Genomic DNA, 27,688 nt, shown 5'->3' on the forward strand with positions numbered 1-27,688 from the left:
CTCGGCCCAAAATATCACCCATTCCTTTTCGCAAGAGATGCTGAATTACTCCAGCTTTTTGTGTCGTATGTTCGGTTTAAACCAACATCTGCAGTTCCTTCCTGCACAACTTATATTTAGTGTTATGTTAAAGTACGGCCACAAAACCCAGAATCCCCAAATCACTCTGTCCTTGCACTGGGCGACAAGAACACAAATCCTGTACGTTTGACATGATGTTTACCATACTGTGCTGAGGAAATGTATAAGAAATGCAAGCCAACTGTAATAGAAATATTGAGAGTCATTAGTTAAACACCTGGGTATGTACAGTACTTGTGCAAGTGACAAATAGCGGTGAATTATGAAGACTCGCGTTTATCATCTGTAAATATAAAATAAATATATGTTAATATGGAAATGAAGCTAATTCAGAAATCATTTAAGAGGGCAACATTGGTGACCAATTCTCATTGACTTTTGGACCAAAGACATAAGGGCCTGTCCCACGAGCATGTGACTCCGTGCGGCAAGCGCGACCTAACGTGGTCGCTTGAGCCGTAGGGCCTCGCGGGGCTGGTCTCCTCTTCGATCGCCGGAGCCGTATGGAGTTGTGCAGAGCTGGTTCCGACATCTCACGGGGCTCCGAAAAATCGACCGTGTTCAAAAATTCCACGTGGCAACGGCCTGCTGGCCTGCAGCCACCTCGACGCCGTACGCAGCGTCTCGATGCCATACACAGTGTCTTGACGCTGTAAGCAGCGTCTTGACGCTGTAAGCAGCGTCTTGACGCTGTACGTCACGCACAAACTTCCCGCGGACTTCGCTCAAACTTCACGTCACTCACTCGACCTCCGCCCGGCCCCCGCTTCCGGTTTGGTCGTGCTCGCCACATGCAGGCGCATGCTCGTGGGACTGGCCCTTTAAATGCAACAGTAAAGCCATCTTGTTAATTTGTACATAATATAGTTGTTTTGTATTACCACGCAAAGCTTTACCAGAGATGTGGGTTATTGCCTTAGCTAATAGCTGAGTTGTAAGTGAAATCCATCAGTTTGATTATCTTTCATTAGTTATCCATATAAATACATTTTACTCAAGGTCCCTGACGTATTGCAGCTCCCAGTCCATTCCCTTTTATTGTCACTTAAAGTGATGTTGAGAGCACCATATCGTGATTGTCACTTTAACCTGCACATCACATTGATTTTTAGATGGATGATGTTATCGATGATATAATCAGTTTGGAATCAAGTTGCTTTAATGAAGATTCCCCCAGCTGTATGGAGCCGTCATCTCTAATGCACAACACAGTAAGTACTGAGAAAGTATGAAGAGGCAACTTTAGTGACCAAACAGCATGCAAGGTGATAAGGGGGAACGATTAGCATTGCAGCATTGTGCTGGGGCAAAATAAAATACAATGATACTGAGCCTGTTTCTGAAAGTAGATGCTTAAAATAGTTTACTGAAGTATCCATTCATAAGGTCACAAGGTCACAAGGATAGTAGAATTAGACCATTCGGCCCATCAAGTCTACTCCACCATTCAATCATGGCTGATCTATCTCTCCATCCTAACCCCATTCTCCTGCCTTCTTGTATTGTATTGTATTGTATTGTATTCAAATTTATTGTCATTGTCTCAATTTGAGACAACAAAATGAATTTCCCTTACAGGCAGTATCATAAAAAAAAATCACAAAAAATAAATAAATAATAAATACATAATAAAACATATTAAAAATAAAATTGAAATTGAATTTAAAAAAAAGCACAAACACAGAAAGTCCACGACACAACATAACATAAATGGCACCAAGGTGAGGATGGCACCATAGTCCAGCCAGCCTCCCCTCCGTGTTCATCCGTGGTCGGGGCCTTCCGAGCACCCGCAGTCGCCGCCCCGGGTGGCCCGATGTTCAGGCCCTCACGCCAGGCTGGTGGAACGCCGACGCCGAACCCCGACGGTGAGCATCCTCCTCCTCAGCGGCCCGGACCTCCTGATCAGCCGCCTCCCACAGCCGGAGTCTGCAGCTCCTGAGTCCGCAGGCTGAGCTGGGCAGAGTCACAGGACCCCGCGCTGTCCATCAGCGCCGCCCACGTTGGGAGCTCCGCAAACCGCAGCTCCATGATGTCGGTGCAGCAGGTCCAGCACTCCGGGCTCCAGACAGCGACCCCCGGTAAGGCATCGCCAGCCCCGCGATGTTCCAGCGCTGTCCCGCCGCTGCTGGAGCTCCAGTCGATCCCGGCAGGAAAGGCCGCGCCAATCCAGGTAGGTAGGCCGCTGTGGGGGGAGGGGGGGGGCGAGGACGCGACTCGAATAATAGTCGTGTCCTCACCAGGAAGTGGCTGAAGGACGGTATCCCCCGCACCGTGCCCTCTTCCCCCACATAAAGACACAAAAAAACACAAAAAAACACACTTTTTACATAACTAAATAAACAAAAGAACAAAAAGATACCGGGCTGTAGGTGGAGGCTGCTGGCACCAGCGCCACCGGAAGTACAACACTTCTCCCCGTAACCTTTGCTACCTGTACTAATCATGAATCAATCTACAGTATCTCTGCCTTAAAAATATCCATTGACTTGGCCTACACAGCCTTCTATGGCACACATGCACCACCCTCTAACTAAAGAAATTTCTCCTCATCTTCTTCCTAAAAGAACGTGCTTTAATTCTGAGGCTATGACTTCTAGACTCTCCCACTAGTGGAACATCCTCTCCACATCCACCATCCTTTCCATATTCCACATAATTCCACCCCATCTCCCTCTCCCCACCACTCATGTGTTTCATCCCATTATATGCCATGAATGATCAGGACCAGGAGCAAGGGGAAAGTCAGGGTAAACCGGCTAAATCTGTTATGTGCCAAGAGATTTGGTTTAGTTTAGAGATACAGCGTGGAAACATGCCCTTTGGCCCACCGAGCCCGCACCGACCAGCGATCCCCGCACACTAACACTATCCTACACACACTAGGGACAATTTACAATTTTACCAAGCCAATTAACCTACGAACCTGATGGCTTTGGAGTGTGGGAGGAAAAAGGAGCAGCCGGAGAAACCCCACACAGTCACAGGGAGAACGTACAAACTCACGAGCACCGTTAGCCAGGAACAAGCCCAGGTCTCTAGTGCTGTAAGGCAGCAGTTCTACTGCTACACCACCGTGCCGCCCCCATTTCCACAAGTTTGGTTTGTCCACTGGCTGAATAAGAGCCTGGACAGGGAACTTGACACTATATAAATGTTGATAATCATTTTTATAGCTTTTGATGGATAAAGCAGTATCATACAAGGTTCCCCTGGTGCTGTTAGAATGTAATTTCCACTGATATACTTCAATAACGTAACTAAGCACCTACAGTAAGAGCTAAGGGTAAGGGTGCATTGCAACCTGCTGAATCTGACCTGTGCTCATTTATATTGTGCTTTTTAAAGGCACTGAATTAAACCTTTACATGCTCCCCCAGTTTATGGTGCACACCCCAGCTCAGAATGTCATAGTCATCGAGTCACAGCATGATGCATGCCCTACCAGGCCAACTAGTCCATTACCACCACGAGTCCCCAGCTAAACCATACCCATTCACTCATATTCACTCATCTGCCTGTACATGATCCATATCGCCTATATTCCCTGCACTTCTTAAATTTGCCAATGCTGCACCTGTTTCCACCACCAACCCTGGAAATGCGTTCCAGACCCCCCCCCCCCCCCTGCTATCTGTGTAAAAACTTGCCCTGCACATCTCCATGAAACTTGTCCCCCTCTCACCTGATAGCTACGCCCTCAGATGCTGGACATTTCCACCCTGGGGAAAATATTCTAACTGTCTACCCTCTCTATGCCAATGTCTACTCTATTTATACCAACTTGCCCCTCAGAGCCTAGAATTGTGGTCACTGGTCCCAAAACCCTCATTCTGTGATACCACAGTCCACAGGTCTGAAGAAGGGTCTCGACTCGAAATGTCACTCATTCCTTCTCTCTAGAGATGCTGCCTGTGCCGTTGAATTACTCCAGCTTTCTGTGCCTATCTTAGGTTTTAACCAGCATTCGTTCCTTCCTACACATACCACAGTCCCTTGTCCAGCCCAATTGCCTAAGAGTAGGTCAAGCTTTGTCTTCCCCCTTGTAGGTCCCTCTACAAATGCTTGAGGAAACATCTGTGAATGCATTTGACCAATCCACCTCATCTAAACCCTTGATACTATGGCAACTTGACAGCTCCTTTGAACACTCTTCCCCTCATCTTCAGGTAATCAAACTTGACAATGAAGGGGACAAAACAATGGTCTGATGTGCTGCCAAAAAACACAGCAATCCCAACAATGTGCAGATGACGCCAGGATTGTGGGACCTAAAGTGTTGGAGTAACTTGGTTGTGTCAGGTCACGCAGGTCACGTGGAGAACGTACAAACTCCGAACAGACAGCACCCGTAGTCAGGATCGAACCCGGGTCTCCGGCGCTGCATTCGCTGTAAGGCAGTAACTCTACCACTGCGCCACCGTGACCGCCCTGATGCACTTTGGGAGGTCAAATGTAGGGAGAAAATGTACAATTCATGGCATGACCCTCAATGGCATTGAGAATGCACTGCCTGGGTTGGAGGTTGAAGTAGATATGACAGTGGCATTTAAGAGGCTTTTGATTTGGAGGGAATGGAGGGATAAGGATTATGTATGATACGATATGATAGAACGTTATTTATCCCAGGAGGTAAATTAATTTGCCAACAGTCATAAATACACAAAATACATGAAACATGAAACATTAAAGTGACAAGTGGTAAGGCTTTGGTCATGTCCAAAGATTGAGGAGGTAGGGGTGGTGAAGGGGGGGAGAGGTCAGTCTCAGGCTCGGTCTACCCCACGACTCCTGTGACATTCTGTGCTGCACCTTGGTGGAACCAGTCTGTTGCTGAAGGTGCTCCTCAGGTTGACCAGTGTGTCTTGGAGGGGGTGAGCTGTATTGTCCAAAGATGCTCTGCAGTTTGAGGAGTATCCCAAGAATCCAATCCAAGAATCCATACCCAGGACGGAGCCAGCATTCCTAATATGTAAAGAGTGCACTTAAGAGTGAAATCAGGAGGGCAAAAAGAGGACATGAGATAACTTAGGCATCAAGGTAAAGGAGAATCCTAAGAGATTCTACGATATCAAGAGGAAGGGCATGACTAGAGAGAAAATGGGATCTCTTAAGGATCAATGTGATCATCTTTGTGTGCAGCTGCACGAGATGGTTGAGGTGTTAAATAAATATTTCTCATCTGTATTAACCATGAAAAAGGCCATGGAGACTAAATAATTAAGGGGAATGAATGTTGATGTATTAGAACATATCCAGTTTACATAAGAGAAGGTCTTTGGCATATTAAGATGGATAAATGCACAGGGCCTGATCTAGTGAATCCTAAGTCATGAAGGGATTCAAGGAAGATATTGCTGGGTGTCTGGTAGAGATATTTGCATCGCCCTTAGCCATGCGAGAGGTACCGAAAGGTTGGAGGGTGTCAAATATTTTGTCTTTATTTAAGAAAGGCTACATAGGCAAACTAGGATCTATCAGCCACTAAGCTTAACATCCGTGGCAGGAAAGTTACTGAAATTATGAGGGACAACACTTGTAAAGACAGGGATTGATATTGGATTGTATGCATGAGCTGGTGCATGCAACATGATATCTAATTACTTTAATTGAGTTTTTTGAAGAGGTAGCAAAGAGTATTGATGAAGGCAGGGCGGTGGTTGTGGTGTACATGGATGTTAGTATAGCAAAGAGTGGCACGGTGGCGCAGCACTAGAGTTGCTGCCTTATGTTCCCTTCCCTATAACATAGCCAGGGTTCCTGAATTTCTTCTCTAGCATCATGCAGTGTCCTCAGATATATCTCAAGAGTTAATGTGTAGGAAGGAACTGCAGATATTGGTTTACATCGAAAATGGACACAAAAAGCTGGAGTAACTCAGTGGGTCAGGCAGCGTCTCTGGAGAAAAGGAAGAGGTGATGTTTTGGGTCGAGACCCTTCTTCAACCTGAGAGTCAGGGGAAAGGGAGACACAGAGATATGAAAAGGTACAGAGAACAAAGAATGAATGATGTGTAAAAATAAATGATGATCAAGAGAAGGTGGAGCCCACAATGGTTCATTGTTGGCTGTGGGGAAGGTGATAATGCGTGATACAAAGAGTGAAACCCAACAGTGAATGTAATATGATGACTATAGCAAGGGAGGAAAGGGGAGGGAGGGGATGCAGGGGTTATTTGAAGTTGGAGAAATCAATATTCATACCGCTGGGCAGTAAGCTGCACAAACTGAATATGAGATTTTGTTCCTCCAATTTGCATTTGGCCTCACTCTGACAAAGGAGGAGGCCAAGGATAGAAAGGTTAGTGTGGGAATGGGGAGGGGGTGTTAAAGTGATTGGCCACCAGGAGATCGTGTAGGCCAAGGTGGACTGAGCGTATACGTTCAGCGAAACGATTGCCCAGTTTGCGCTTGGTCTTGCCGATATATAGAAGTCCACACCTTGAACAACGGATACAGTAGATGAGGTTGGAGGAGGTGCAAGTGAACGTCTGCCTCACCTGAAAGGACTGTCGGTGTCCTTGGATGGAGTCGAGAGAGGGGTTATAGGGACAGGCCTTGCATCTTCTGCGGTTGCAGGGAAAGGTACCTAGGAGAGGGTGGCTTGGGTGGTAAAAGATGAGTTAACTACTGAATTGCGGAGAGAACGGTCTTTCTACTCTCTCTCATCTACCACCTACCATGATATTATGCTACTCTCTAAGATTACCAATCTGTTTGCGCAATCTGTCCCTGTAGCTCAGATGCTTTAGTCCTAGCCACAGCCTTGGAAATAGGCTGTGCACTTGCCAGCTCAAAGGGATCTTTCATATAGCAGGGTGAACAAAACGGAAACAATCCTCCAAAAGTTACCTCACAGGCATCTTGTACAACTGCAACATAACATCCCACTTTGAGCCATAGAGGCAGAGTACAAACAGGCCCTTTGGCCAATTTGCCTATGCCAACCAAGATGTCCCTTATATAGTAGTTCCACTTGCTCCTGTATGGGCCACTATATCCCTCTAAACCTTTCCTTTCCTAATTTTACTTCGGAGTCATGTGAGTGACTACGTGAAGAACCCGTCCAGAATGTATGCGCGACATGAGCGTTCACGAACGGGAGTACGGGCGCTCCCGCTACAAGTTTGAAAGAACGGACCGTCAGGTAAGTACTTACCCACAGGTTCAAATTGACAAACTTTGCTCTTCTTTGTGCATCAGATGAAAGCTGGAAAGAGCAAAACAGCACAGAGATAAACCGCCCCCGTTTGACTCCAGGGAAGGAGTGTTCCATCAGCGGAGGGGGCGAGAGGCGGCACCTGGACCGCACACGCTGCGGACCACAGACACGGGTACCGAGCCGAGCCCAGTCCGCTAGAGCTGCCTGACCAACAGCAGCGGACTGGAGGGAAATCAAGATACAAACCGGCCGGTAATCCCTGCATACTCCGACAAGGAGACTTGCCGCCCGAGAACGGCAGAGGCAGCCGCTTGAGCAAAGTTGGCGACCAATCATCGGGCTGGAGACAGACACACGTAAGATGGACAGGCCAGCTCATTCAGAGAGCCGGCACTTCATACTACCGCCCGAGAGCGAGAAAGTGTCTGTCTCTAAGCCTTAGAGAAAGGTCATGGAGTAAAAAACTCCAGCGAGACTTGCCTCGGGAGCTGGGGCCAGCTCGTCAAGGGAGCACAAACACTCCCGCTCCAGTGCACTAACAGCACTGGCCATCGCATCTCCCTCATCAGAGGGGATCGTTGGCGACCAGGGCTGGGCTGGTCAAGAAGAGGGGTCACTGGCTGATCAACATCGGGAGTATGCTTGAGGTACAGGACCAGGAAGAGCTGCTGGGTGTGAGATACCGCTATGTGGCTACACCACGAGTGAGATGGCCGTTACAGCCTAATCTGGCGGCCAGCTTACTACCTGTTTTTTCTAAAAACCTAACCAAGACAGGTACTCATGAGGCGTTGGACTTTATCATGCCTCCCCAAAATTACATTTACTCGAAGTGCCTACCATTGTTGGGGGTACATTGAGCAGGGCATTTAAAAACCCAAAATCTTAATTTGCAATATTGATACCCCTGACGTCGGCTATCATTTCGCATGCTCATTCCAGGGGGCAGGGTAGTATTGCAAAACACCTGACCCTACTGTTCAACACAGTATGCGATCCGCAACCCTTTGAAGGAAGTTATAAAACCAGCCCTCAACCTAAAATAATTCACAGGACTGTGAGAACGCCGACCTCACAACCACAGATCCTGCTATCTGATAAAGTTACCAAACCAAGCCTAAAAAACTGGACGAAGTATCCAGGATATTCGGCATCATGAGGGCAGGACCTGGAATGAGCAAACCACACAAAACCAGACAGCAGTACCTCCATGCATCCACCAGTAGGCGTCTACTTTATGGTACTGGTGAAAGCTCGGGGCCCGCATGCCATTCCCTGCAAGTCTTTCAGGACAGGGCCCAGAGCGGGCCCCATGGAAAATGCGCCACCCCCCAACAACACCACCCCGACAGACAAGAAACCAGAAATCGAAGAAATGAACACACCACTAACAGTGGAGGTACGTGAGTATGCTTCCTACCATCACATAAAAGGTGAAGGGTTTGTGCTAACGGGGGGGGGGGGGTATATAACTATCACACTCGGTAGTTATATACCAAAAGTATTCAAGGATAAAAATGTTATTAAGAAAACTTGCCACCAGTTCAGCATGCACCCCAAAGGGTTTTTTTCCTCCCACTAAAAAGGAAACATGAGGGACAAGCTGAACTGGAGAAGACATACAAAGGGGTCATAAAGAAGTCTAATATGAACCTTTGGAACCGTATTAGATTTACCAAAAAACCCAAAAGATGGTGAATTTCTCACCATCATTGACTTAACCACTTGAATATTTTCACCAGGTATACACACTTTAATGGAAATCTTTGTAACTGCCAAACATGGATTCCCTAAGGATACTTTATGGAAGGCATCGACTTAAAAGATGCATACTATTCAGTACACGTTCATAAAGATCTTCGGAGATACCAAAAATTTACCTGGATGGGGTAACTATGGCAGTATAAATTATTGACTAATGGGCTAAATATGAGCCAAAACTGTTTTCCAAGATATTCAAACCAGCCCTGACACTATTAAGGAAACATATTGTCATGGCATGTTGATGATATTTAACGACAGACAAAACCATGGAAATAGCTAAATCAGCAGCATTAGCTACTATAAACTTATTTAGCCTGGGCTCTGTCATACAATCCAGATAGATCTACGTTGATACCATCCACAACTATGGACTATCTTGTATTCAATTAACTCAATCCACTTGTCTATAACGTTGCCAAAAGGAGAGTCAGCGTATGGCACAACCTGTAACAAATTAATGGTTAACAATCAACTAACTATTCGACAAAGTGGCAAGAGTAATTGGGAAATTAGTAGCAGCATTACCAGCTACTTAACTTGGACCTTTCCATTAGAGCTAAGGTGCTAGTGTTTAAACAAAATAACCCATATCCTAATCTCTAAGTTTTCTCCCCTTTTCTACCTCATCAGTCAGGTACTACGGCCTCATCAGTCGGGTACTACGCAAAATACAGATGGACTCTGCTTCAGGTATTTTGATAGTACCCGACTGGCCTACACAGCCATGGTTCCCAGTGGTCCACAACATGGTCATCGAAACCCCAATGACATTTCCCAGTAGCCCAGAATTATTAACTCACCCGGTATCAGGCATAAGCCACCCATGATAAAATCAATGGGTTGCAGATTTCGAAAAGACCACTGCTGGGCCTAGGATTGTCTGACAGCACTATCAACACGATGACAGCATCCCACCGCATGTCCACAAGGAAACAATACTTGTCGAACATCAAGAAGTAGGAAAGATACTGTTCAAATACAGGAACTACATATTCAACTACTACAATAACCAATGTACTGGAGTTCCTGGCAGGCCTACACCACAATGAAGGACTCAGCTACAGCGCCATTAACAATGCTCTGTCAGCCTACTTAATTCAGGCACCAGGACAACAGGCCATAGGGTCCCACCCGCTGGTGATCAAACTCATGAGAGGCATATTCAACTCTAATCCCCCCAGACCTAGGTACACCCAAATCTGGGATGTCAGTGTGGTCCTGCCATACCTTAGGGGATGGTCACCAGCCAGGTCCCTCACCCTGGAACAGCCTACCCTGAAGATGGTCATGCTGATGGCACTTGTCTCAGCACAAAGAGTCCAATCCCTCCATTTACTACGATTGGCCAATATGGTTATAACACCAGACCGTGTCACATTTACCATTCAGGGGCTGGTCAAATAGAGCAGACCAGGAACATCTGGTCCAGTCATGGAATTCCGGGCATACCCACCTGAACCACGGTTATATGTCATGACCCACTTATTGAATTACATCGACACAACAAGAAATCCCCGAGGGAGAGAAAAAGCCCCATGGGTCAGCCACAAGAAACCTCATGGTCGGGTGATGAGCTAAACTATCTCAAGTGGCTCAAGCAGGTACTGGGAGATGCTGGAGTAAATACTAACGTGTATAAATCTTATTCCACCAGGGCAGCATCCACATCGGCGGCTAAGAGGATGGACGTGCCTATGGACCACATCCTGGCTACAGCGGGGTGGTCTAGGGAGAAAAACATTCCAAACTTTTTATAACAAACCGCTGGCAGAACCTGTATCGTTTGCAAAAAAAGTATTAGAATCTGCAAATATATAATTTAAGCCCGGGGCAGCATTTTTGTTTTTGTTATTGTTTAATAACACCATTATTATTTTTACAAACAGATCATGGTTGATTACGATAACATACTTCCTCCCTCGAATGACTTCGGCAGTGAGTGAAGTATGAACTGTTACACGGTTTGAAATCACAGAGCTTTAAAATCTTCACGTAGTCACTCACGTGACTCCGAAGTAAAATAGTAAGATTAAACGAGAACTTACCAGTTCGAAGTTTGATCTGTATTTTATGAGGAGTTACGATGAGGGATTACGTGCCCTCCGCTCCCACCCTCAACTATAGAGATCAACTGGTATTTAAGTTCTCCTTTTCTTTACTATGTTTATTTCAATTATTGTGTCTTTCTGTGATTCCACACCGCTGCTTTGAAGTATGTCGCGCATGCGTGCTGGACGGGTTCTTCACGTAATCTCTCATCGTAACTCCTCATAAAATACAGATCAAACTTCAAACTGGTAAGTTCTCGTTTAATCTTACTATTAAACTCCATTAGCCATTCCTCGGCTCACTTGCCCAGCTGATCAAGATCCCACTGAAATTCCCACTTACATTGTGAAAGCGCAAGGAAATTGCACGTTTAGATTGTTGCTCCACCAGACATTATGCTCCGAATTGATGTATTTATGTGGTCTAAATCCTGTTGGAGGCATCCACCTAAAATGCCTCAACAAAGGATCAGAGGATTATAAATTGAACCGCTCTTTACCTACATTTAACACTTACCAATCCACTGCTAAACAGCTATGGTTTGTACCTTTCATGCCTGTAAAGCTAGCAACAATGATCTATTTCCTAATATATTATTTTCACATTGAATGATAGTTTCAAATTATATCATAAACTTACCACTTACAAACTAGTATTATTCCAAGGAAAATCCAAATGATTATTATAAGTAAATATTAAATAATCACTACAACAAAACATAAGCACAAATTCATCTTAAACTGTCTTACTGATGAATTTACTAGAATAAATAGACGCATGATTATTTATGGATCAATGCTCTTTAGTTATTGCTGCATTGGAATCAGATTGGGTTGGTTATTTTTGATATATATCTGTGGGTATTGTGAACAGACTATTGCAGGCAAAATTACCCTTTTGTGCAGCTTGGAAGGAATATTTTTTTAGCAAAACGGGAATCAATGATAGAAATAGTTTGGCAATCATATTGTTGGCCATGGTAAGTTCTAAGAAGCAAATTCCCTAGAATGATCATTCTTCGATTTATCAGACAGTGAAGCACAGATGTATTGATTCTTCATCGTACTATTTAGCTGCTGTTGAAAGTGACTTGTACGCCAGTAAATATTAACAATTGTGTTGCGTGACCTAACATCAAAGAGCTGCAGGAGAAAGTTTGCCAATTACACTCCACATCAGATTAGTGTTAAAGTCCAAGAAGTCAGAGACCATTTGTTTTTTGAACTGATATTCGGCACATGTACTCTAGTAGTTGAGCACATCGCAGCTCTGAGAGAGGAGGGAAGTGAAATGAAGAAGAAAAGTAAAACTATCACTATCGCGGAGTTTATTGAATCACAGAAAATGAAACTGGTAAGAGCTTACCTTGTTTTTAATGAATGGATTACATTTGTAAAATTAAAAGTTCTCTTTTGAGACAAGGGTAGCATGGGACATTCCTACAGTGTCAACATCCCTGCACTAATTACAGAGGTCTAAAATGGTGCACCAAATGTAAAATAGTCACAAACTAGTCGCAAAATAGGCGCAGAAATGCGGTAGCTTTGCTCATTAAGTTAACTCCAAGAATTGGATATACTTGGAAATGTTAAATGTTATTATTTCACCTTTAAAATTTTGTGCAAGAGGATTTAAAAAAAAATGCTGGAATATCTTGTTATAATGTTTACAGAAGCTACAAAGGACATGTGAATGGACTAGGAAGGATAATTCTCAATTGTCCAGGCATTGTAATAAATAGAGCTTGTGAACTGACATTAATGAAGTGGACGATGTGTAGAAATAGCCACAGATATAATGAACAGGGAGAAAAGTTGTGATTCGTATAAATGTAACTTAGAGTTTTCTGTCTGTGTCCTGTGAGGTCATTCAACTTGCAACGTTTATCATTAGATTATAAAGTAACCAAAGAACAAATAGGATGGCAATGACAGATCTTTTATGTTGTAATTATGGATACTGTTTATATTTATGGATTTTGTTCACTGGCTATAAATAATAATAGTTGGTGGTCATGAAATCTAAACTTCATTAGATCTAACAACATTCTACACTACAATTCAAACAAACGCATGTTCAAAGAAACTAAAAATAATTAATATTAATTGATCTTACCTGCATTTTAGGCAGATAATGAAGAGACACATTTAAAGGCCTTCCTTCATTATCTGCATTTGTGTTGGTTGTTTGGCCAACAACTTTGCCTTTGACTGAAGAAAGGTCTCAATCTGAAACCCATTCCTTCTCTCCAGAGATGCTGCCTGTCCCACTGAGTTACTCCAGCATTTTGTGTCTATCTTTGGTTTAAACCAGCATCTGCAGTTCCTTCTTGCAACTTAACCTGTTCTATTCTACATGGATCAGCTACCAACAATATGGCATTATTCATAGGACAGCATCATCTTTTAAAATCCTATACAGTAATTTACTGCATTTCAACAAGATTGAATAGTGTATATCCTTTCTAATTATTCTTTTTAGTGACTGTATTAGATAACTGGTTAGGCCGCATTTGAAGTGCTGCATGGAGTTCTGGTGGCCCCATTATAGGGAGAATGCATAAGCTTTGGAAAGGGAGGAGGAGGTTTACAAGAATGATACTAGGATTAGGGGGTTTTGACTACAGGGTGAGGTTTAACATACTTGGATTTTTTTTTCCCTGGAACACTTGAAGTTGAGGGCAGTCCTGATTGACGTATATAAAATTATGAGGTGGTAGATAGACGAGACGGTCAGAACCTTTTCCCCAAGATGAAGATATTAAATACTTGTGGGCGTAGCTTTAAGGTGAGAGGAGCAATGTTTAAAGGAGATGTGGAGGGTAGACTTTTATTCACATAGAAGGTGGTGAAAGCCTGGAACGTGCTGCTGAGGGTCGTGATTGAGCAGATATGATGGTGACATTTAGGAGACTTTTGGATAGGCACATGGATATGCAGGGACTAGAGGGATATGGGGTACATGCAGGTAGATAAGTGATGCATATGTGATAGCATCACATTTGACACAGGCATTGTGGGCCAAAGGGTCCGTCCCTTTGCTACTGTTCTATGTTCTATATAGGTGTTCAATAACAAAGCCCAAAGTGTTGGAGGAACTCAGCAGTTCAGGCAGCATCTGTGGAAGCAACGTCTTTTATCAGGACTTTTTTTCAGACTAACTGTAATTGGGGCAAGAAAGAAGAAAAAGAAAAAGAGAAGTGGGGCCAGTTTTCCAGCTTTCTCCCTCCCTACTTCAATCAGTCTGAAGGATGGTCCCACCCTGAAAACTCACTCCACAGATGCTGCTTGACCCACTAAGTTCCGCCAGCACTTTGTGTTTTGCTCAAGATTCCACCATCTGCAGTTGCTTGTGTCTCTGTAACTGTTCTTTGTTTAATTTTAAAGTTATTTCTCAGCAATAATTCTCTTTCAAGAAGAGATGATGAATCATTTCTTGCAATTCATCAATGTGGAAATAATGGTCACGTATTGCAAAATAGCAGAAAAGAGCTTCATGGGTTAAATATAAACACAAGATTATAAATCAAAACATTTGAGTCAAAATTAAACTAGAAACAAAAATGCACATACATGGCACAATTGGAAGAAGAGGAGAGATGTCCAAGTCCTGGTCAATTGCTATAAGTAACAATGAATACCTTGCAAGACTTCACAACATCCTGCAGTGTCCTTCCATAAATGCAATGGTTTTCTTTGGACAGTGTTACAGCAAAGAAACACGTTTAAAGGAAGCAAATTTCATAGCTTGTTTTTGTGCAATCTGTTCTCGCTATTCTTTAGTGCTGACTTCATCACTTCTGAGTTAAAGGCTGTGGTTTTAAGCTCCATCTAAAGATCTGAGCCCTTAAAGGACCTAAAGGCAACACCCGAAGAGAAGCAAGGAGGATCACTCAAATCTTAGCTGATGATTATTACTCAATCAGCTTCACTAATGCAGATTGTGCTGGATCAGGCTGGGCAAGGCTAACTTTGTCACTGATTGCCAGCGTTTACCCCAGTTACTTCCCCCTACCCCTAACATGAGCAGGAAGCTCAGGAATCCTGCATAAATGCGGAAGTCCCAAACTTGCTGAGCTCTGCTGCCAGTTTGCTGGCTGCACTCTGATCTTGGACTCAATGTGGAAGCATGGAGTTGGAGCATGGATTTGCTGCAATTCCCCAGTACTTACAATGAACCTGTGCAGATTAGAACTGGGGCAGGAAGAGTGAGTCCTTTCCTTTCCATTTGAATGGAGAGGAACAACTGCAAGGAGTATGGTTAAGTATAAAGAATCCTGTGTTTGTTTATATTAATTGAGCTTGCACTAGTCTCAGCTCCGAGACTGGGAACTGTGGCCTAATACTTGGTCGTAGTTATACCTAGTGTGAGTGCTGCAGCCCTATTGAAATGGAAGATATAATTACTAGGAGATTAAGTAAATTTGTAATGAATGTTTATTTTATTATTCGAGTTTCTTGTGTTAATTTTAACATGCATTTGATGTTGGTGACAGATCTGGGGTATATGAAGGGAATTTGGTGGTGATCAAAGGCATTCTGAGATTTACAGCCTGCCACTTATATTGTGATCTCCCCTACATTGCACTAGGGGGCACTGAATTTTTTTTGTGAGCTCAGAGCTGACCCTTTCAATCAGAGTTGCAGTAGGGACTACATTGTATTCCAAGGTTAGGGCAATGGCGATCTTAATAAAACATTGGAAGAGACTGAAAGACGTTGGAAGATAATGAAAGATTTCCCCTATGTAATCAATATTGACTTTGCATGCCAATCACAGCAGAATGAAATAAACCCGCTCACATGTAATAAATAGCTCAGTCAAAATCTCCCTGTACATCTGCAAATGACTCATTAAAATCATTTCCACATAATGATGAATTAAGATCAGCTGCTTTGCTGGCATTACCATGCACTAAATGTTATTCCCTTATCATGCATCTATAGACTGTAAATGGCTCGATTGTAATCATATATTGTCTTTCCACTGACTGGATAGCACGTAACAAAAGCTTTTCACTGTACCTCGGTAGTTTAGAAGGATGTGGGGGAATCTTATAGAAACATATAAAATTATAAAAGGACTGGACAAGCTAGATGCAGGAAAAATGTCCCAATGTTAGGCGAGTCCAGAACGAGGGGCCACAGTCTTAGAATAAAGGGGAGGCCATTTAAGACTGAGGTGAGAAAAACTTTTTCACCCAGAGAGTTGTGAATTTGTGGAATTCCCTGCCACAGAGGGCAGTGGAGGCCAAGTCATGGATGGATTTAAGAGAGAGTTAGATAGAGCTCTAGGGGCTAGTGGAATCAATGGATATGGGGAGAAGGCAGGCATTGGTTATTGATTGCAGACGATCAGCCTTGATCACTGTGAATGGCGGTGCTGGCTCGAAGGGCCGAATGGCCTCCTTCTGCACCTATTTTCTATGCTTCTATGTTTTTATGGTACGCGTGACAATAAACTAAACTGTACAGAGTTTGGGAGTCAGCAGCTTAGCAATGAATATTAGCCAAACCACGGGTGGGCAACCACAATGTAAAAAGATTTGAGTGCAGTGATGCATACTGTATATATATTTGAACTTGATTAAGTGATTGGGAATGGCGGGAGTGAAGCTGAATGTAATAATAGAACATTAGGCCATCCCAACTTATTGTGCATATGCGGCAAAATGCTCCACTATTCACTTTGTCTGCAACATGTCTCATCTTCATTGGATAGATTAATGATCATAGACCCATCATACTAATTGATTGATTGATACCTGAGAACAAACTTGGGGGGAATAAAAACATGCATTTTAAATTGTTTCAACTGTGTCTTTTAAAGATGCGATTGGCTTCCATCAACGTAAATGGAGCTTAAACACTGTGTATATTGTGTACCTTAAATGGAGCTTCACTTGGTTTAGAAAAATGTGGCAATTATTATTGTTTAAGAAAGAACTGCAGATGCTGGAAAAATCGAAGGTAGACAAAAATGGTGGAGAAACTCAGCATCTATGGAGCGAAGGAATAGGCGACGTTTTGGGTCGAGACCCTTCTCCAATTGATGAAGTGTCTCGACCAGAAACGTCGCCTATTCCTTCGCTCCATAGATGCTGCCTCACCCGCTGAGTTTCTCCAGCATTTTTTTCTACCTTTGGCAATTATTGAGTGGGTAATAATTTTTGAACTAATTTAACATACTATGCTGGGTTATATCCATTGGTAGTTAGGATTAAGTGCTTCTTAATTTGAAGATAATCCTAATGTTCCTTACCCCCAATTCTGATGCGTGGATATAAATGTGTTATGCTGGGTGCTTACAATTTCAATCAGCAACTTCCTGGTGCTTCGGTAAATGGTTTTTCATCTTTCTTTATTTTCTCTTCCGTTTGATCAGTTGCCGTTGTGTAGCAGTATCTTGGATGTCTATGGTGGTGATGATGGTATGAACACAACTGATATTGGACTCACACACGGTTCCTGTTCTATGAACCTTCCAGTAAAAAGGGAAATCACAGTTACTCACTCTAGAAGTAAGTATTTAGTAAATCAGTATATTACAAATCCTTGGGACTGATGAGGTTCCAGTAGAAAATGTCTGAAACAAAATATGCTTATTTATATTTTTAAAACCCTGTGTGTTATGATTGTGTTCTGAGAAGAAAGGCATCAACTATTGGTGTCAGTGGAAGCAATTGTGTTGGTCTAGTTGAGGAAATTAATGTAGTCACACTATTTTCAGAAGCGGTATCGTGCCTACAAAAACGATGCAGTTCAAATTCATTTTTGCTGTGGAAGAAAGCATACTTCCTGCTGACTGGTATTGGTCCTTTTTTCCACTATGGTATGAATCTATTTGACACAATGAGATCATATCTGTAAAATACATCCTATTTAGTACTCTTCTGTAGGCTACAATATTGATGTAAAAGCTATTAAGCATGGTTTGATAACTTAAAAGAGCTACTCTTAACTGCTACATATTGTTGCCCAGGACAAGAACAATTCCTAGGGGAAATGTTGGCCTCTTAATCTTGGCCTCTGGGGCAATTGTACATCTTGACAATTTGTCTTCTAACATTTTACAAAAAAACACCAACCATTTTCAATGTTTGAAGTTATCTTCAAATAACTGGACAACTGGCAGAGATTGATCTTTTCAGATATGTTTTTGAAGAGGACAGTGTAAATATTTCCTCTAGGAATTGTTCTTGTCCTGAGCAACAATATGTAGCAGTTATTCTGTCTTCACCTTTGTCTACACTGTTCCCTTACTGACATTCTTAACTTTAGTATTTCCGTCAACTTGAATTGAAGCTTCTTTTTTACTGTAAACGCTGACTCTACACACTATCTTGAGCAGCTTTTGTTTCCTTATGAATTTCCTATGCTACATTTCAAGTACAGCATGGAAACAGGCCCTTCGGCCCAACTTACCCATGCCAACCAAGATGCCCCAACAACACTAACCCCACCTGACCACATTTGTCCCATATCCTTCTAAACCTTTCCTATCCATGTATCTGTCGAAATCTGTCATTCATCCTATCTATTCCCTTCATGGTTTTATACACCACTATAAGATCAACCCTCATCCCCCAGTGTTCCAATGAATAAAGTCGTAGCCTGCCCAATCTCTCCCTATAGCTCAGGCCCACAAGTCCTGGCAACATCCTTGTAAATCATCTCTGCACTTTTTCCAGCTTAATGACATCCTTCCTATAGCTGTGGAACCTAATCTGTGGAATTCTCTGCCTCAGAAGGCAGTGGAGGTCAATTCTCTGGATGTTTTCAAGAGAGAGTTACAGTAGATAGAGCTCAAAGATAGTGGAGTCAATGAATATGGGGAGAAGGCAGGAATGGGCTATTGATTGTGGATGATCAGCCATGATCACAGTGAATGGTGGTGCTGGCTCGGAGGGCTGAATGGCCTACTCCTGCACCTATTGTCTATAACAGAATGAGCATAGAAACATAGAAACATAGAAATTATGTGCAGGAGTAGGCCATTCGGCCCTTCGAGCCTGCACTGCCATTCAATATGATCATGGCTGATCATCCAACTCAGTATCCCGTACCTGCCTTCTCTCCATACCCTCTGATCCCTTTAGCCACAAGGACCACATCTAACTCCCTCTTAAATATAGCCAATGAACTGGCCTCAACTACCCTCTGTGGCAGAGAGTTCCAGAGATTCACCACTCTCTGTGTGAAAAAAGTTTTTCTCATCTCGGTTTTAAAGGATTTCCTCCTTATCCTTAAGCTGTGACCCCTTGTCCTGGACCTCCCCAACATCGGGAACAATCTTCCTGCGTCTAGCCCGTCCAATCGCTTAAGAATTTTGTAAGTTTCTATAAGATCCCCTCTCAATCTCCTAGCACAACTCAGCAAAAACACAACTTCAAATACAGCCTCACCAGTGTCTTGTACAAATGTTATAAAATATCCTTTTATACTCAATACTCTGGCTGGCAAAGGCTAATGCACAGAACACCTCTTTGCCCACCCTGTACCTGTGACACCACTTCCAAAGAACTATGTACCTGTACTCTTAGATCCATCTGCAGTATAAAAGGCATGTCCCACTTTCACGACTTCATTCAAAACCTCTGCCGAGTTTAAAGGACCTAAAAAAAGATCAAGATCGTGGTAATCTACGAACTCCTATGAGTATGTCTACAAATTCCCACGATTATTGCGATGCCCTCCTTACGAGTAAAAAGTTGCAATTTCTTTCATCCTGACCATTTTTTTACTCGTGGACATTTTTTATCGGGCTGGAAAAAACGTCCCGACTTACCTGATGCCACGAGTACCTACGGCTGTCATAACGAGCCGCTACGATATATCTACAAACTCCTACGACATCGTACGGACTAGTTACGAACATTCTGTGAGTTTGAATCGAGGGGAAAACTCAGGAGAATTTGTGAATTACCTCGTGAAAGTGGGACTGGTCCTTTACACTTCCCAGGGCCCTGCCATTCACTGTGAATGTTCTGCCTTGGTTTGACTTCCCAAACACCTATGACCTATCTGCATTAAGCTCCATTAACCAATCCTTCTCCCATGTCCCCAATATCAAGATTCTGCTGTGTTTTTTGATAACCACCTAACCTTCCAGAGCAGCCTAACATGCAAATCCATATCAAATGCCTCGCTAAGTCCATTTCAACAAAGTCTATGGCTTTGCCCTCATCAAACTTTTTGTCTACTTCAATGTTATCAGAGAAAAATTAAACAGCTATAATGTAATGCTTTGTGGCCTGTGTTCCTCTTGCAATTAAAAACATATAATAATAATAATAATAATAATAATAATAATAATAATAATAATAATAATAATAATAATACATTTTATTTATGGGCGCCTTTCAGGACTCTCAAGGACACCTTACAGATTAAAACAAGCATATGACGAACATATAAACAAAATGAAACAAAAAAGTAGCAGGGACATCAACAATACACAATTCAAATGTTCTTGCCTACAATTGTTTTTTTTTGTTACTCTTCCATTTGCCCTCCCATCTTTAAAGCATCAGTTAAAGCTTTGATTAGGGCCGTTACTGAACATGCACTTGGCGTCATGTTGCTCTGTAGGCTTCAGGGCTTTCCATACCTGGAATGATTGGAACTGGCATTAGGAGCACAATTGCAGTGTTGGTGGAAATAACACAACATACAGGATTAAAATTAATGTCGGAGGTAGACATTGACCTGTAACTGTGAATGTTCATGCCGTGTTTATATTTCAAGTGAAACCTGGCACTCCATTCAGCAATCCTGATTGTCTCTTCAACCACAATGTCCTGATCGCCTTTTCTCTTGAACCATCCTTGTTTCTTTTTTCTGTAGAAACCTGCATTGAATTTTATATTTTTCTTTCAGGTTCAATCTGCAATGACACCTGCAAACTATTCTCTTTTTGTCTTTTCACAACCTGTCAGTGTGAAGTTGCACTTGTATTATGATCTTCTTGTATTAAAGCTTTTGACTTGTTCTGTCCAAGGTGAAGATATTTTTACCCGTGCACTTTTCACTTGTAACCATTCGGGTTACATTCTCCTTGTGGCTGGTTTGTTTTATCTCCTGTATATTTGTTCTGTGGTGCTGGAGATCAGGGTACTGTCTGTATGTAGTATACACAGTCGACCTGCGACCATGTGGGTTTGCTCTTGGTGCCCTGGTTTCCTCCCATATCCTAAAGACGTAGATTTTAGGTCAATTAGCCTCTGCAAATTGTGAGTGGATGAGCAAGTGAGATAACATAGAACTAGTGTGAACGGGTGATCGAAGGGCCAGTTTCCATTATGTATCTCTAAAATATAACTTTTATTTTTGAAATATATAGGAGCACAGAATAATTTTCACTTTTGGAGCACAGTTCAGGTTTGGCGAATTCTAGGAAAAGACAGTCAATAGAAATTTCATCCATTTTTCCTTTTTCTCCTCAAAGTACTTCAGAAAAAAAGTTTAATCTATTATAGACCAAAAATATTTCTATTACATTCCATTGATTCCTCATGAAAAGGTTGTTTGTTTATTTTTATGGCTACTTTTAGTAACCAAGAATGGTAACTTCTGTGTAACATTTTAATTAGCATCATGCTCCATTAAAGTCTAATTAATTTAGGAAGCTGGGTGATTGCCTGGCTTCAATAGTTAAATCAATACAGCAGTCTTTCAGATTTGTTTTATTCAGAACACTGCCTTATTATGAAAATTCACAATTGCCCTCTTGAGGGAAACATTTTGCTGGTTAACTAGATTAAGATTTGATGCTGTAGCCTTGGATCTAAATATCTGATAACCTCGTGGTGTTTGATTGAGTGAAAGTTAATGAATTTTAGCGATGGCTGTAATGGTAGCATTAAATAATTGCACCCTATACATTCTTCTTGCAGCAATATGTATATTTTAAGATGGCTAAGGTAGGCTGAGGGTGGCTGGCCTAATAATCGTGATCTGTGTTACATTTAAAATAGAACTCGTAGTCACTCAAAACTAACCAACTTCTCATTGACTGCTGCAGATGCTGAAACACATGCACTAGTTAAAGAAAGGCAAAAGAAAGATAATCACAACTTGAGTAAGTGTGGTCGCTGTCTGTCTGCTTAAAACATTCTGTTTTGCTTGGATCATTTTGTCTGAAATCAATAAATGCCATTAGTTACATCCGTACAACTAATTCTCAACAGTTGAACGAAGACGAAGATTCAACATCAATTACCGAATTAAAGAGCTTGGTACCTTAATTCCAAAGTCAAACGACCCGTAAGTATTGATGCCATTTACAAAAAAAACTTGTCTTAAAACTTGGCCACTTTTCTTAGGAAGGAGATAAATTGAACCTCTAGGGACAAACGTTATCAGGGATAACTGGTGACAGAGAGGGAAGATTGTATTGAAATAGAAAATCAGCCATGATTAAATTGACTGAAGGATTGGACACAAGTGGCTGAGTATCCACCAACTGCATCTATTTCTATACGCAGTACAAAATTATACAACTATTGCAAAACGTTATTAAATGATTAGCTCTCATTTCTCAACACACTGCTTCACATTGTGGGTTTCTAATTGATTTAAACACTTCCCATTCCATCTCAATTCATAAATAAGTCGCTGATTCCAACTTTATAAATTCCTGATGCCACTGGTGCAATGATTACTGAAGGGACACTATTATGTACTCGCTTGGTCCGTTTCCGATCTATTATTCACACTGACTCATTGATTATGCTGCCCTTTATGCTCTTTATACTTTGTATAAATTGGGATCCACTTGAAGTCATTCCGAAAACAAAATGCTGCAGGTGCCTATAGCTCTCAGTCAAGAAAAAGATGCAGAAATAAATGTGTTATCCTTCACGGGGAATGATAAAAGTTAGAGAGAAACTGATTAAGAAGCAGAGAAAGAGGAACTGCAATAGGAAACTAAATGGAAGGCCTGCTATCACTCAGAGAGTAAACTACATTGAGAGTAATGAAAACCCCCAAAAATCTATAAATGGGAGTAGCAGAATAATTACCTGAAATTGGTTCAATTGCAAAGAGTGAACAATACATTGAGGATTATAACCATTGGTTTAGAAAGTTTCCTGGCTTTCTGTAAATGTCAGACAATAGACAATAGTAATCCCTGATAGTCAGAGGATATGGCCCCTCGAGCCAGCACCGCCATTTAATGTGATCATGGCTGATCATCCCCAATCAGTGCCCCGTTCCTGCCTTCTCCCCATATCCTCTGACTCCATTATCTTAAAGAGCCCTATCTAGCTCGCTCTTGAAAGTATTCTGAGAAACGGCCTGAGACGGAGAAGAGGAAATTAGAGGAGATTGTTACATTGGATGGCTGTCTCCAAATCCAACAAAATATTGTAATGCAAGAATCACTGCGTTAATCTTGTTTTCATTTTAATACTACTGTTCAATAATTTAATTTTAATATTAATTTGATTGCATTTTTCTTTTTTTTTGATAAAATTCTGCCAAGGCAGACTTTTATTTAAAGATGACCTTTTACTCTGCAGTGATGTGCGCTGGAACAAAGGTACAATTTTGAAAGCAAGTGTGGAGTACATCAAGTGGCTTCAGAAAGAGCAGCACCGTGTTCGAGAATTAGAAAACAGGCAAAAGAAACTGGAGCAAGCTAACCGGAGACTGCTGCTGCGGATTCAGGTTTGCAAAGACCTGGAGTACATGTCCAAACACTTAGATTGGAAAGGAGGATAGACATTCAGTTGTGAAAATTTGAGTTAGAAGTGTATTTCATAGAAAATAAACAATCATTCTTGATTAGTATGGGTGTCAGAGGTTATGGGGAGAAGGCAGGTGATAGGAGGGAAAGATAGATCAGGCATGATTGAATAGCGGAGTAGACTTGATGGGCCAAATAGCCTAACTATACTATTTCTTATGACAATATTGGAACAGGCTTTCGGCCCACAATGTCTGTGCCAAACATAATGCCAAGACCATTTCTTATCTTCCGGCGTCCGGCGGGCATGAACATTGAATTCTCCCAATTTTGTTAGCCCTTGATGTCTCCTCCCCTTCCTCAGCCCTCCTGCTCCTCCTCCTCCCTTTTTCCTTCCTACTCCCCGCCACCCCCCTATCAGTCTGAAGAAGGGTTTCGGCCCGAAACGTTACCTATCTCCTTCACTCCACAGATGCTGCTGAACATGACATAGAAACATAGAAACATAGAAAGTAGGTGCGAGAGTAGACCACCAGGTCCGTCGAGCCCGCACCGCCATTCGCTCATGGCTGAACACTAAACAGACACACTTACCACAAACAGTAGACACAAGACACAGAACACAAGACACTACCCTCCCCTTTATACCGCTATCACCCCTCTCCACCCCAAGAACCTCGTGATCTCCTGGGGGAGGCAAAAAAACGGATAAAAATCCAGGTCCAATTCGGGAAATAAATCCGGGAAATTCCTCTCCGACCCCAATCTAGGCGATCGACACTTGTCCAGGAGATCACTCAGGTCTTACTATACTAACCATACCTAGGTCCATATCCCTGCCCTCTCCCCGTAGCCCCTTATCCCCTTGGCAGCTAAAAAACCATCTATTTTAGTCTTAAATATATTTAAAGTTTCTGCTTCCACTGCTCCCTGGGGCAGTGAATTCCATAAATTAACCACCCTCTGGGTGAAGAAGTTCTTCCTCATCTCAGTTTTAAAAGAGCCCCCCCTTATTCTGCAACTATGTCCCCTAGTTCTAGTTTCCCCGATCATTGGGAACATCCTCGGTGCATCCACCCGATCAAGGCCCCTCACGATCTTATATGTTTCAATGAGTATACAGTAACAGTTACGAATGATACATTAAACATTAAACATTAATAATAAAACATTATTGATTAAGCATGTGAATTAAATGAAATACCAGGGCAAAAGGAGGCTACAGATTTTTGATTATTAAGTAGAGCTACTACTCGTGCAAAAATGCTGATTTTATGTCTGGCTGTGGCAGCTTTGACAGCCCGGAGTCGCCTTCCTGAGAGAAGTGATTCAAACAGTTTGTGGCCAGGGTGAGAGGTGTCAGAGATGATCTTACCCACTCGCTTCCTGGCCCTTGCAGTGCACAGTTCATCAATGGAGGGAAGGTTGCAGCCAATAACCTTCTCAGCTGATCGGACAATTTGCTGCAGCCTCCAGGTGTCGTGCTTGGTGGCTGAGCCAAACCAGACCATGATGGAGAAGGTGAGGAAAGATTCTACGATGGCCGTATAGAATTGGATCATCATTGCCTGTGGCAGATTGTGCTTCCTCAGCTGCTGCAGGAAGTACATCCTCTGTTGTGCCTTCTTAGATCAGTTAATTCATGCGTAACACAAAGATTGGTGGTACTGTTAGCAATAAGGAAGGTCTGCTTAAGCTGCAGATGCATCAATGGGTTCATGAAATTAGTTGGAAATTGGCAGATGGGGTTTAATCCAGACTAATGTTTTGTTTAGTCATTTAGCGCGGCAACAGGCTTATCGAGTTCATGCCATCTAGTGATCCCCACACACTAACATTATTCCACACACACACAAGGGACAATTTGACCATGCTAATTATCCTACAAACCTGTACGTCTATGGGGTGTGGGAGAAAACTGGAGATACTGGAGAAATCCCATGCATGTCATGGGGAGAACGTACAAACTCCACACAGACAGCACCCGTAGTCAGGATTAAACCCAGGTCTTTGTCGCTATAAGGTGGCAATACCGCTGCACCACCGTGCTGCCCTGGCACCCTAAGTTGCGGTGACACATTATTAGGGGGCTAGGACGTAAACCATGAATGGTAGGGTTTCAACAAATATCGAAGGATATGTGCACATCCATGGATCCTATGCAGGGAGATAATGTGGTTAAGAAGGCTTTTAAGATGCTGGCCTTCATTGGCCTGGGCACTGAATATGGAAGTGGGCAGGTTATGCTCCCATTTTATACAATTGTCATCAGACACCAGTCAGTGTATTGCGTACAGTTTTGGTGACTGGTAGAGGAAGAATGTGAGAGTGTTGGTGAAGGTGAAAGGAGATTCACCAGGATGTTGTTGGGGGTGGAGCAGTGCAGTTATGATGAGAGGCTGGAAAGGCAAGGTCTGATCTCTTGCAAGTGGAGAAGGTTCAGATGGGACATGATTGAATTGTGTAGAATTATGAGGGGAGCAGCTAAGATAGATTGCAAGAAACATTCCCCCATATCAACCATCGATAAAAGTAGAGGACATACTGTAGGTTTATGGTAAGAATAATGGTAAGACTGTGCTCCTGGTAGGGCCACCCATGTCACGGGGGAGGTCTCTGACAAAGAGCATTCCAACCAAGACCTCAACAGTGGAACAGGCGGAGGATGATGGCTGACCTTAGTGGAGCGTCACAATGGCTGGAAAGGCAGATGAAGGCTGCAGCAGAAAAGGGTCTCCGGTCGTCTTGGACTCCATGACCCAGATCTGTCAAGGACCGTAGGGTGGCTGTCTGTGCACCAGTCTCCCCATGTTAAATAAAGTCACGCACAAGCACCCTCCATATAGAGAATAGCACCCTGGAGACACCCATGGTCAGCCATGATCGAAGGGGGCCTAAGATGGTAAGAGGAAGAGATTTGAGTGGGACCTCTTTTACCTGCAGTGCACTGCCAAGAGAAAGGTGGAGGCTGGTTTGCTGACAGAATCTAAGAGTTCAGCCAAGCACTTGCTTGGGAATAGAACGTTATAAACCAAGAATTAGGTGATGGAATTATTATAGACATGTGCCCATTAGTTGGTGTTGATCAGTTCTATTGACATTAGAAGCCTGTTATCCCACTCATACTGATTTGAGTATTTCCAGCATCTGTAGTGAGTACTCAGCTTTTGAAACTGTTCTTCTTGTGAATTTACGTGGCCCACTTATCTTTCTAGGTGATGGTGGTGGCCACACCTCACCGAAACCCTAAAGATAAACACAAAACGTTGCAATAAGTCAGCGGGACAGGCAACATCTCTGGAGAGAAGGAATGGGTGACGTTTCAGGTCGAGAACCTTCTTCAGACTGAGAGTCAGGGGAGAGGGGAACTAAAGATATGGAAGGGTAAGGTGTGAAAATGACAGGTCAAAGCAGACTATGAACAATGAAAAAAAGTAGAATGTTAGCTGAGGGGAAGGTGACGATACGAGGGATACGAATATTAAAATGAATTGGGAGGATAGTGAAACTAGTCAGAGAATTAGGGTGGTGGAGGGACGGAGACGGAGAAAAACCCAGGGTTACTGGAAGTTGGAAAATCAATATTAATACAGCTGGGTTGTGAGCTGCCCAAGCAAAATATGAGTTGCTCGTCCTCCAATTTGTTTTTGGCCTCAGTCTGACAGTGGAGGAGGCCCAGGACAGAAAGTTCAGTGTGGGAATAGGAGGGGGTGTTAAAGTGTTTAGCAACAGGGAGATTGCGTAGGCCTATTAAACTCAAGATGCTGGATAACTTGGTGGGTGAGGCCGCACCTGTGGAGCGGACCTTTTTGGTTGGGACAGTTCTTCAGACCCCACTTTAATAGCTGGTGGTGATGATCACAAGGTCATAAGTGATAGGAGTAGAATTAGGCCATTCGGTCCATCAAGTCTACTCCACTCCAAGTCTAATCATGACTGAGCT

At 42.8% G+C, this 27,688-nt stretch overlaps 1 protein-coding gene across 4 annotated transcripts in view; it reads left to right on the plus strand.

Moving 5' to 3' along the window:
* Window positions 1-955: 955 nt before the first annotated feature.
* LOC129706515 (transcription factor EC-like) overlaps window positions 956-27,688 on the plus strand; it is a 36,194-nt gene continuing 9,461 nt past the window's right edge. Inside the window, exons 1-5 of one of the 4 annotated variants that reach the window (XM_055650870.1) lie at window positions 956-1,292; window positions 17,440-17,575; window positions 22,078-22,134; window positions 22,244-22,319; window positions 23,546-23,726. In XM_055650870.1, the coding sequence (XP_055506845.1) occupies window positions 1,194-1,292; window positions 17,440-17,575; window positions 22,078-22,134; window positions 22,244-22,319; window positions 23,546-23,726 (549 nt within the window). In that variant the 5' untranslated portion in view covers window positions 956-1,193. Of the gene's footprint in view, window positions 1,293-10,630; window positions 12,409-14,051; window positions 15,315-17,439; window positions 17,576-22,077; window positions 22,135-22,243; window positions 22,320-23,545; window positions 23,727-27,688 lie in introns of those variants that run through there. The other 3 variants (XM_055650871.1, XM_055650874.1, XM_055650873.1) reach the window with 3 other exon arrangements.

Source organism: Leucoraja erinacea, chromosome 19 (assembly GCF_028641065.1).
Source record: "Leucoraja erinacea ecotype New England chromosome 19, Leri_hhj_1, whole genome shotgun sequence".
NCBI lineage: Eukaryota > Metazoa > Chordata > Chondrichthyes > Rajiformes > Rajidae > Leucoraja > Leucoraja erinaceus.